Here is a 12,512-nt window from a genome sequence, read left to right on the forward strand (position 1 = left end):
GGGGGGGGGGGGGGGGGGGGGGGGGGGGGGGGGGGGGGGGTGGTCAAGGCAGGGTCTCAAGGAGGTGTAGAAGACAAAAAACGGGCCTCTCGTGGGGCCAGGGAGGAAGGATGTGCCATGTGGAGGAACTTAACAAGCTGTGTCTGAGAGGGAGACCTAGAATTCTGTTGGGCGCAGAGAAAAGAGGGAGTACTGGGAGACCAGGTAGTTAACACACAATTCTTCAATCCCCACAGCAACCAGGACAGCCATTACTACTGCTCTTGACACAAGTACCTAACAGACTCCGTAGTACAGAGGATGGTCACCTGCCGGGAGTCATGGAGTAAATCGAATTCAAACACAGGCTTGGTGTCGGTGCCCTCAGCCTGACTGCGACCTGGGAGTTCTTGTCACCTGGTCACTCCTGAGGGGATGGACATGGGCTGGGTTCAGCCTCCTGACCAATCTGACCACAGGGGTCCTGGCAAAGATGGGTCTGATTCTCAAGGAGATTTTTCCAGAAAATTCAATTCCGGAGGTGGAGTCCTTTCAGCTTTTCTTTCTATTATAGGCATGTTTAGAATTCGGGGGTGGGACGCCGACAGAACACTCTCGGGCATCTCACTCTGGACAAAAGTTCCTGAGGATGCGGAACCCAAGTGGCCCAGATGCTCTGGTAGGAACAGCACCGAGGTTTCCACAGGGGCTGGGGACACATCTGATATCAGCTTTATCCCCCGGAGGCGTCTGTGGAGGACACGAAGAACCCCCAAACTCTTAAGTGTAGCGTCCTGTCCACGCTCACTGTCCGGCGGCACATTGCGTACACAGGGAGAACATATTCTGACAAGAAAACGGTGCAACTTCAATGTCCCATTCAAGTGCACCCAAACAGTAAAGACCAACAAGCTGCAAGGACTTCTCAGCAAGGGAGAAGGGTCATTGCGGGCACAAAGGGGAGCTTAAGACATTGTAAGAAAATCTATTGATGGGAATGATTTGCACTGTCAATCAATTCTAATTACTGTACTAGAAGGAAACGTCCCCATCTTCTGTGTTGCCCCCCAACCCCACCCGCAGCAGAGCATCCGTGGGGGCCCTGCTGACACACTTGCAGAGCACAGAGACAAACTGACCCTGCCCAGAGGGCCCTCATCTAGACCCCCTCACTGTGTGGAACAATACGGCGTTCTGTTCTGGGAGTTTCCATTGAAGAACACCATTCAATTATGCAGGGCTTTGGTTCCTAAAGAATTAGACGGTGCCACTGCTTTCTGGTATAGAGGTGGCATTTGGTCAGATGGATGGAGACTGACAAGGAAGTCTAAGACGGTTTCTCTGGGGGAAAAAAATTCTATTTATTTTGATAAAGTTAGACAATTGGAAAAGTTCCACAAAGAAAAATCCTAAATTAATATGGATTTATTAGTGTACAGAACCACTGTGGGTCTCTTTCTTTTGAGGATTAATCTATAATATCCTGAAAACACAAACACAAATGGATACCCAGAGGCACAACTTAACACAGTTCACTAAAAGAAAGAGAAGCTACATCATGACAAACTTTGAATGTCAATATATTTAAAAGGAAACCAGTGTAAATTTCTGATGGCTACAGCAAAAATCATGGCACATTCTTTTTCTTTTCTTCTTACATTTTCTTCTTTTTCTTTCTTTTTCCTTTTATTTTTTTTTAAGTTTGTTTTTGACAGAGAATGAGCCAGTTATTACGGGGTCTTTCATAAATGAGGACTCCTGGAAGTCCTCAATTTTCTAAAGTGGTACCCCAGGGGCTTGGAATAGAAATGCAAAACTCACAGTACTCATTTCATCTCGGTAAGGTGCTTACCTTGGGAGAACTTTAGCGTACTGGATTTTCTAAAAGGCGTAAGGAAAACTCATGTAGCTTTTCAGACCACCACACCATAGGATATCATTAAAGGAGAGTATGCCTTGATGAATCATCAGTGTGTACTGAGAGAGGAGAGGAGAAAATGAGAGACACAAGAAGAAATGAAGGAGCGTGAGGCAGAGCAGAAATAAAGAGCAGCGAGAAAAAGGCAAGCGGAAAAGGAGAGAGGCGGGAGAGGGTCCCACTGTTAGAGGAGGGGGACAATTTCTCAACACCGGCATCTGCTGTATGTATAAGCAGCGAGAACAGGAGACTGCAGGTGGGTGTGCAGATGCCCGTGCAAAAAGGCATTCTAGAATGGTAATTGTACCAATTCTTTAGCGGGCACTTTTCACTTATGTTCCACATCACTGAGCAGTTAAGCAGTTAGACATATTTTCATTTTCCTGTGCTTCAGTCGTTCAGATTTAACCTTAGTCACTAATTCACTTACTTCTTCTACTTTTAGATATTTATAATAAACCCTTTATTATTTTCATTTTTTTTAGTATTTTTCCAAAAGAAAAATACTGGGGTGGCGGTCACAGTGATTGGTACAAAAATCTTTTCTCATGTTCTATCTTACACTAAATATTAAGTAAGTCTAGTGTTCCAAACACAGCTGGATCATTAGTTCCTCAGGTCTTCATTAGCCATTGGTGAAATGAAATTAATTCAAATATGAAGACTACAAAAGAGCGAAGCGTGTTGACAAAAGCATAAAAAGAAACCTAATTTATGATTTGTCAGTGGCTCTTCCTGGTCACAATCACCTTTTGGTGATTAACCAGAGTAAAGCAGTAGGAAGAAGCTGGATGTAATAACAGCTTAAAAAGTGACACCAAGGGGCACCTGGGTGGCTCAGTTGGAGAAGCGACCCCAGCTCTTGATTTTGGCTCAGGTGATGATGTCAGGGTTGTGAAATCAGGCTCTGCGCTGGGTGTGGAACCTACTTGAGATTCTCTCTCTCCCTCCCCCTCTGCCCCCTGCCCCTGTCCCTCTCAAAAAAAAAGTGACACCAAAAGTAATTTCCCTTAAAACCTGGCCATCTCATAAATTACACATCATACTGTAAGAGAAAAAGGGGGGAAAGCCACAGTGTCTCTCTTGGAAAATAGTTGAAGCTTTAAAATGTGAATTTAGGGGCGCCTGGTTGGCTCAGTCATTGAGCATCTGCCTTCGGCTCAGGTCATGGTTCCAGGGTCCTGGGATTGAGCCTTGCATCGGGCTCCCTGCTCCGTGGGGAGCCTGCTTCTCCCTCTGCCTCTCTCTCTCTGTCTCTCGTGAATAAATAAATCTTTAAAAAAAAATTTAAAAAAATGTGAATTTAATTCACAAAACTTCAAGAACGTCTTTGTAATACCAAAACCTGAAAACATCTGGGGCTTAGGAAGATCACATCCCAGACTGGTCAGTTAGCTGTCTTCATCCGCTGTACTGACAGATTCCAGGATTCCTTAGAGTTTCAAGCAGCGGCAGAGCCATGCCAGCACTCCCGGCTGAGCACAGAACGGACCAGAGCTGTGTCCCCAGCCTCGGGAGCTCTCCATTCTTACCGTTCGTATAAGCTGGCTCTCTGCACAAAAGAAATATCCTGGTGGCCTCTAGGTGTGGAAGGGCCTGGTTTGGGAAGAGAGAGCAGAACAATGCAGGAGCCAAACTGCTCTGCAGAAGGAGGGCAGAGGAATTTTGAGTTTTCTTGTGCAGCCTGAGAGGGGAGTAGGAGACCAAAAGAAGAGAGAAGAGATGGAGGAGACTGTGGAGAGACTAAGGAAAGACGTGACAAGCGAGCGCCCACCAACAAAGCCCCTGCAGGCAGAGAATGGCCGGACGTTTGCACGGTGGAAGCTAATGCGGCAGATCCTCGAACAACATGGGTTTGAACTGCACGGGTCCACTTAGAGGCTGTTTCCAATAAATATGGTGCAGCACTTGAAATGTATTTTCTCTTCCTTATGATTTTCTTAATAACATTTCCCCCCCAGCTCACTTTGTTCTAAGAACACAGATTTAACGTATAAACGATGCGTTAATTGATTATGTTATCAGTAAGGCTTCTGGTCAACAGTCGCTATTAGTAGTTAAGTTTTTGGGGAGCCCAAAGTTGTATGAAGATCTGACTGTGTGGGAGGGGTGTCAGCAGCCCCAAACCCCGTGTTGTTCAAGGGCCAACCGTACTCAGTTCTAGGTTACTGCCTAGCTGGTCTCTACTGCAGCCTCTTCCTCTGCGTTGTACAACTGCCCTGTGTTGGGGCTGCTTTCGGGAAATAGAGAGGGTGGCGTGCTGGGGCTGAGGTGGCCAGCAGGGAAGGGAGTAAGCCCAGAAACCCAGTGGGATTCAGAAGCAGGCACGGCCAAGAGCTGGCTGCACTGTGGATGAAACCAGAGGACTTCCCGCTATCTGGAATGGGGGCTTCTCAGCATCCCCTGCAGAGTGGCCCTCGTGTGGTTTTAGTCTCACTATAAAGGGAAGGGCCACTCCCTAAGGCACCAGGTCTTGTGGATACCCGGGCCCCAGGCATCTGGGCTCTAGGACTGAAAGGAGGGGAGGAGCCCTGGCATGTGTTTTAGAGGGAGTGTTGGGGTTGTTGCTTTAAGAAGCTTCCACCCAGAATGGCCCCAGATGCGGACAAGCTACTTGTCTTCACGTTAGTGGAGAAGGGAGATGGGATGCTCGCCCTCCGTGTGGTGCTCGCCATGGATGTCACCAGTGCAGACTCACCTGGAGGGAGAAGGCCCGCAGGGCGGGAATGGGGATCAGTGCGGCCATGAAGAAGGCGGTGACATTGCTGATGGAGGTGAGGGCCACACTGGCTCCCGTGCGCTTGAGGCACTCTCCAGTCCTGTCCTGAGAATGAGAAACCACGGTGCTGAGAGCCGCACCGCGCAGGGGCCCCCAGATCACAGATCGTGCCAACAGTCCAAATTCGCGACAAAGTGGGACAACAGGTAGTTTATCGTGCTGACGTCAGGGCATAAGGAAGGGCTCTCCCGCCCTCCCCCGCCCCCGACACTGGCATCGAAAACCCAGTTTTCAGGACTATCTAACACGGTCCTGCGTTGTACCTGGCTACCACATCCAAAGCACAAAGCTGCAAGACCATGATTTAAGTCAATTTTTAAGATTTAAAAAGTGTGTGTTGGGGGGGCAGGGGGGATGGGGACAAAGTGACCACAAAACCCCACAAAAAAAACAGAAAAGCAAATATGGGCTTTGGAATAATGGTTCTGCGGTTCTTCTGATTTCTTTTACTTATTTAGAGCCAGTAACATGTCACTGACTTGGGACTGAAATATTTACTAGGCCAGATTAAAGAAAATTAAAGGACAAATACTCAAGAACAGAGGGGATTTTGGCTGGCCCCAAAGCTTTCTTCTTTTGTTTTTCTATTACCTCAAAAGGGATTCTTTTATTCTGTCCTGTTTCACTAAATGCATGTGCCAAAAGGAAAACATCATCCACACCAACGCCAAGAGCAAGAAACGGCAAAACCTGCAGCGAACACAAAGGGCAGCGCATTAAACACACGAAGTCCAATTCAGATAATTCTAGAGCCACTGAGAACACTGTCCCCAGCAGCTACCCCAAGGACAGCTCACATCAGCTTACGGTGAAGAACCTAGTTCCAAGAGTTAAGATTCCCCGGATCTAGCTGTTTTAGCTCACAGGAGGTCTTACCCATTTCTATTTTTAAGCTCCGCTATTTTATTTTTAAAGCTAATACATGGGAAGGAAGCTAACTCATCAAAGCAGTGGTTCTCAGAGCATGATCCCTGGACAGGCATGGTTGAGAACTGGTAAATAGAAACTCTGGGGGCGGGGCCCGGCAGTCGGAGGGGTGGCCAGCCCTCCAGGCGACTCTATGGCACACTCAAGTCTGAGAACCGGGGCATGGCTCTAAAGAATGGTCTTCACTGCACTGGTAAGTGAAACATCTCTACGATCAACAAGCCCGTGCAGACCTTCCACCCCCCGCCAAGTGCTCCTCTCTGAGACAGCACCCCCCTCTGAAGTGTGGCATCCTGGCGGTAAAGGCCGGAAGACCCTGTAGGTGACATGGACACATAGGAGGCCGCTGGGCCAAGCCCGCGGAGGGGTGTTTGTCAACAAACAGTGCATAGGTGGCTCCCTTAGTACCTGAGTTGTTGCAGCGTTAAAGGAAATCCCGATCAATGAGCACAGGCCCAATCCTGCAGCCACGGACAGTGCAACCAACAGGACGCCAGCCAGCCCCACGGCACCCTGGGACTTGGAGCAGTCCCAGCGCAGCATGGTTAAACAGGCATAGGCAAGCTGCGAGCAGAACAACGGGGTGAGGGGCAAGGGAAGGAGTGAGGAGGGGGAACCGGGGGAGGGGGGAGACACAAAAGCCCAACATTAGAATGTGTAAGGATTCTAATGTTTTCCCCCACCCATCACCCCAAATCAAAAGGTAGAACTAATTAAATCCAACAACAACAACAATTTACATTACAGACATCACACGGAATGATACGAGTCAAAGATGGGCAAACTGCAAATGGGAGAAAATGCTTTACACGACCACTTTTGAAATCGTTATGAAGCCGAGCTCTCTCTGTCTTGGATGCACGTGTGTGTTAAGAGCAGTTAAAAAGCAGGAGCGGTCATGGAAAGATAAAAACTAAGACCAAACCCACTCGCCCCCCCCGCCCCCAAGGAGAACCGAATTGACTGTTACCATCAGTAGGTAGCCACTGGCCACTCGGATGACACTGACATCAGAGAAGGACTTCAGGATGTCGTCCAGGGTCGTCGTGGTAAAGGAAAGCACCTTCTGAGTGGAGTTCGGAGCGACACTTTGATGAACCACCTGTGGTCACAACATAAAGTCCCAAATGGAATGAGAGCTTCAATAGCACAGACCTCGGGGGACACGTCCCCTCCACTCAACCCTCACTTTTTTCTGATGCCTTAAAAAGAGCGCTACATGATTTGGGTTTGAACTTGGACTGAGGTGACATGACCCTGGGCCCGGGACAGTGAAGGCCACCGCTCATCAGGTGAGAATGGGGTGCCGCGGTGAGCCGGCCTCATCTCTAGGTACCCTCACCTGAGACTACCTTCTCCTCTCCGTGGCTCTACAACAGATCTGCGGTCCCATCGGCTCCCCTGCCCCGCCCCAATCCAAAACGACCCAGTCTTGTGGCCACTCCTCCCCACTTCGTTTGCTGGCCACTTTTAAAAGGTCACATGCAGCTCAGTAGAGGTCACTGCTTGGGAAAGGCCAGCTCCTGTCACATGGCCTAACCAAGGGGATTGCAGCTGTGACCAGATTCTATGCTTTGCTAATGTTTTCCAGACACTTTTTCTTGCTAACCCAGTGTTTTTTTAAACACTGTTACGCCTTCGCCCTGGAGTTCACAACTGGTTACTCAGAACGTCTCAGGCGTCCCAATTAGAATTAGCCATCAGCCAGACATGAAGGTGTTCCGTATCTAGGAAAGGAAAAAAAGTTCTCACCCCACCAGGTCCCCAAAATGACCATTTGTTTTGAAAATAGATTCTAATGAAAACAAATGTTCTAAAACATGGCGACAATGAAGTACGTGGTGACTAAGGGGTCTGTACCCAGATTCCAAGGTGGGTGTCGGAATGCCGCCGATTTACCTCCACGTACGTCCTCTGCCAAGCCTCCAGTACAGCGGCTGCCTTGTCCTCATTCCAGTTGATGTGCGAGACATACTCGTACCCCTTGAAGTGTTCGTACATTTGCTTGGGAGTCATTAACTGAAACATGGTCTGCAGGGCATGGGCACTGTGACAGGGTGGCAAAGACACGACATCAGCATTTCCAGGAAGTTGTTCTCGCTGCTTAAAATCCTGAACGCGCGCCCCCACCTCACTCGCGGCCATTCTCTCCTTCTACTTGAGCACATGTTTCCATTAAACGGGACCTGGATGGTTATTTTACTCAATAGATGGATGTACCATATTAAAGGTGTAACCTTACAAACCTTTTACAGATAGACCCCAAAATTAAATTAATAAGCAATTTCCTTTCTCAGTTTCTATTCAGTGAAACAGGAAGGGTAGGGGAGTAGATAGCTTGACCAGATACGCTGGGCTCGGCGCTGCACGCTTGCCTATGCAGAAATCCCAGCCGACGGCTCTCCCAACGGAGGGATCTCAGACGGAGAGCGCCTGACGCTTGACCGAGCGGAGTCCGCAAGGGCACAGGGGAGAATTCTTCGGCAGCCGTCAGTTGTTGGTCAGTCTGGGACAGAGCTTAGCTCACACCTCTCCACCCTATTGCTCTGACCACTGTTGCCTGCCCGCCTTACGCTTGCCCCCACTTTCTACATAATCGATCTTCTAGTCTTACAGTCACTAACTACAGTCCCGATGAAAACAGCCAATCTCCCCCTGAAAAATTCCCCACAAGGCAGTTTTTCGAGCTGGTCTGGTCCACTAGTATTTCCTAATATTCTATTACACCAGACTGCTGGCCAGGAGAACAGTTAAGTATTAGTACAAGTACACTCGCAGATGTCAGGAGGGAAGTGGTTTCTGAGCAAAGGACAAAAAAATAGATGGCTTGGATTTTTCCTCCTTGTGCTAGATTACCTGACAAGCTTCCCAGTACTATTCTTGACCGTGCCACCCACAATCAGTTCCTCTTGCCAGTGCATATACTTTCTGGATAATCCATGACATCCACCATTCAAAACAAGGGCCACATCAAGAGGCTAAAATAAAAAGACAGCCACATAATTACGGGAATTAGTAGGCAGGTCACATGCCTTGTTAAAATCCAGTGCATTAAGGGCTTATTTGTTTCAGAGAGAACATTAATAACAAGGCTAATGAGAGGCGTACGGCAAATCTTACAGCAAAATTTAGCTCTATAAACAAACTTAGCTCCATAGACAAAAAAAGGTCGTTGAGAATCAAATCTTAAAAATGAAAATAATAGGACTAGGAATTGCGGAGGAAGACACCAAGCTTTCCTCTCGGCCCCCAGGAGCAGTATCAATGACCGTACTCACTTTGGTCGCGTTTTTGTTGGGGGCTGTGGCAGGGCAGTCTGGATCAGCCGGGTTGAGGCAGGGCCGGTCCATGTAACCATGACCAACTTCGGCCTTATTCAGCATTTCCTCCCAGCTGTCCACTTGATAGTTTATTTTCTTTAACTCTTCCAGGAATTCCAAAGGGTCAAAGTTTGTCCACTGCAAAGGAGGCTTACCTCTGTGAAAGAAATTAGAAGGCGAGACCATGAAAAGAGGCTTTTCCAAGCCTCCGAGCCTGCGCAGATCATATATACTGCGTCCGGATCGCACTAGGCTTTCTGGGAGTGCGGCAACGCGGGGAGACCCTGGCACAGAAACCGAATGCTCCTTTCCCGGGGACCAGTGTGCAAATCCGAGTCAGGAAAATAATTCATGAATGGAAATGGCAAGCAGAGAGCTTGTAAATTAATGAAGAAATCAAAGACTCGTTACTGGCTGATACGTCATCTTTAATACCTGAAATCAAAATTTGCCGAAGGGTGCTCCTAAGCAGAAGACTGAGATCCAAAATTAAGGGGGGTGGGGGGGGGGGAAGAAGAGGGAATCACAATGTCAAATTAGCACTTGCCAGCCTAATAAATGCTTCGTAAATGTCATCAATCACAATATTTGATCTCCATTACCTTCAATAATCCCATACTTATGAGCTCTCTCTGACAGCCTGGCAGTCGACCCCAAAAGCCCCCTGCTGCCTCTGCCATCACCACCATCAGGGCCACTTCCCCCCACACTCACTTTTGAATTTGTGCTGTTGACAGACCAGAAAGGCTTTTGGCTGCCTGTTATGTGGTTCAAACCACACTGTAGCTGCTTAACCAGGCTGAAGTCATTATTCAGAATCTCCCAACCAGAAAACACAAAACCCCTTATTTCCCATCTAAAACTGTACACTGAAGGTCAGGGTATGGCCACTGCAAATTGCTTTTGCAGATATGTGTAAGCCAGGACAGAAACAATAACCCAAGCACGAACTCTTGCATAATTAACTGAAAACGTCTACACTGATTAACAATTATTCCTTAAATGATGCGGTGTATATAATATCCAACTGCTAAATCGTGAAGCATCCCCTACCATGGCCTTCAAAGATAGCGGATTTCCCCCTTCAACGTCATTAATGTGATCCAAAGAAAGGTTAGTATTTTACTCTGCAGGAGGATCTTGAACTTTAACTCAATATATTTAATTCTGATACGTACGCACTAATAAATTCTCTCTCCTTAGAAAAGAACTCAAACATATGGCAGTGCTTGGTTAGCAAAACTGCAAACATTTTATTAAAGAGTTAAAAATCATACATATTCTGAAAGAATTTGCATTTTATTTGCATATAAATAGGTTGGTAAAAGTGAATGAAATTTACTGGTGCCTTCAGAACTTTTTTTTGAAAAGAGGAAAAACATTCTGCTGACATCCCCTCTCCCCCAGCTATTCACTCAAAAAATGCCCACGGAATTTCAATGTTTTTACTTCTTGTTCAAAACTGAAATAGAATAAACAATGATCAAGGAGCATCCGAAACATTCTAAAGTTTAGAAATCACAGACATCAGAAAACAAGATCACACACTTACAGTAGGTACGCTGTCCCAGATTGTAACTTTGCCCCTTCCCAGAAGCAGTCCAAAGGTGTAATAATTAAACAAGGGTAAAGATATTCTATTATCTGTCAAAGTTAAAAAGAACAGGCCACACGTTAGGCTAATGCATACCACCGAGGAATTTTTGAGAATTTCTTGCCAAAAAAAAAAGAAAATATACCTGATCCATGTAACCTGTTTCTGTGATAAGTTCTCCAGATTTGTAACACAAATGTTCCAATTTCCACTGCCTAGTAAAAGAAAAAGCAGAGACAAACATTCTCATTATAGTAACATAAGAAAATCAGTGCAAAATCGGAACTATAGAACATATATAGAAACTGCAATTTCTATCACTTTTAAGTATCTGTCAAAACGAGCACAACTTTTGCCAAGTAAAGACTCAACAAGCTTGCTTTAATGAATAGATAATACTCAATTGTAATTAACATCTGGGTGTTTATGTAAATGAATGTTACCAAAGTACATGAAAAGTCTTGTTTTCTGAAGTGTTCTCCCAATAATCTTGTTTACACCATTAATCTGCTTTCCTACATACATTGAACAACTTCAGGGAAGATAATTCAGAGTTGAATTATCAGAAATTCAAAATAAGTGGAGACTAATTAGTAAGGTTTATAATACATTAACATATATTCAGGTAGGAAAATATTACGGACTTTTTTTTTTTTTACTGGCAGTTAATGTCCTTATTAACAGATAGTGTTCAAAATGACTTCTGCTCTTAACCATGAATGCTATAAACAACACTGCCAGGTAGATAGATTTCCTACTTTACAGTCTTTTATTCTTGTTCTGTAGAAATGATATTAAATATACTGATCAACAATTACCTCTATTATCTATCACCTATCTATTATTACAGAGTTCTGTCAACTCTAGAAAAATGCTCTGTAAGCCCATGCCTTTCCAAGTGCATCAGGGAGATAAACTTAACTTGAAACAAAGAGGAAATTTGAAAAGGGTGGGGATGGGAAAACCAGATGAAGAAAAAAATGTTTTTAAGTCTCTCTAAACTGCTCTATTTTATTGGTCTCCTTTCCTTTTTTTTTTTGTATTGGTCACCCAAAGGAATGTTCTAGACTTAGCTCACTTCCCTGTGGAACCTTCACATCTATACCACAGGGTTCCCAATGAAATGCCACCCCTCCCACTAGGCTTTTTTTGCCCAGAGCTACTGAAAATCACCCCTTTCTCTTGAACTCCAGGGCACTGCTGGTCCGATCTGCTTGACACCTGGACACCTGGGCCGGGGGGGCCTGTGGTTGGCTTTGTATGTGCCCATCTACACTGATGTCTTCACTCTAACTAGACCGTCAGTTCCTGAGTGCAGGGCTCAAGTTATTCATCCATCCTTCCATCCACTCATCCACCCACCCACCTACTCAGGCATCTATGTATATGTTCATACTGAACTCCACACAGCATCTCTCTAAAATAAATTAAATCTAGCATGAGGAGGTCCTCAGTATCACTTGGTCGGTGAACTCATTTACACTTCCTTGAAGGGCATGGCTGTGCATTAGAAAAACCCCTGTCTTGGAGCCAGAAGAAAGGGTTTGAAACCTGGCTCTAATGTTTAATAATTGTATGAACTTGAACAAATGCTCTAATTGATCTAATTCCTGGTTTTCTCGCCTAAAAAATGAGATGGGTTAAACTAGGTGTTCTTTAAAGCTCATTCCAACGCATAAATGTTTTCGGTTCCATCTCAGATAAAGAGTGTAATTTTATGGTACAGACACTCACATCTTCTCCTTAAGTGTGTTAGTGACAAGTCCCTTCAAGATAGGGTCCCATTATGTTAAAAATGGGTCAGCATGCTTACAGTGGCCCTGGAATGCCCATTTCCAGGTTCTTTACAGTGCCTCTACTTACTAATTTTGCAAAACTGCACTGGGTAGTTGCTTCCTCTACAGAATGGGAGGGATGTGTTGAAAGGAGCGGGGTGTGCTCACTAGTCAAGTCAGCCTGACGAAAGTGCTAGAGTACCTCCTTACGTTTTCCCTG

General features: G+C 45.9%; 1 protein-coding gene across 1 annotated transcript in view; it reads right to left on the bottom strand.

The window, feature by feature from the left end:
- PTCH1 (patched 1) overlaps positions 1 to 12,512 on the bottom strand; it is a 71,253-nt gene that overhangs the window by 27,250 nt on the left and 31,491 nt on the right. The window contains exons 4-12 of the mRNA XM_044920795.1: positions 10,663 to 10,732; positions 10,476 to 10,567; positions 8,882 to 9,080; positions 8,460 to 8,581; positions 7,503 to 7,650; positions 6,574 to 6,705; positions 6,012 to 6,167; positions 5,268 to 5,366; positions 4,596 to 4,721 (exon numbers count right to left, since the gene is read on the bottom strand). Coding sequence (XP_044776730.1) covers positions 4,596 to 4,721; positions 5,268 to 5,366; positions 6,012 to 6,167; positions 6,574 to 6,705; positions 7,503 to 7,650; positions 8,460 to 8,581; positions 8,882 to 9,080; positions 10,476 to 10,567; positions 10,663 to 10,732 — 1,144 coding nt within the window. The remainder of the gene's footprint in view (positions 1 to 4,595; positions 4,722 to 5,267; positions 5,367 to 6,011; positions 6,168 to 6,573; positions 6,706 to 7,502; positions 7,651 to 8,459; positions 8,582 to 8,881; positions 9,081 to 10,475; positions 10,568 to 10,662; positions 10,733 to 12,512) is intronic.

This window comes from Neomonachus schauinslandi, chromosome 13 (assembly GCF_002201575.2).
Source record: "Neomonachus schauinslandi chromosome 13, ASM220157v2, whole genome shotgun sequence".
Lineage (NCBI taxonomy): Eukaryota > Metazoa > Chordata > Mammalia > Carnivora > Phocidae > Neomonachus > Neomonachus schauinslandi.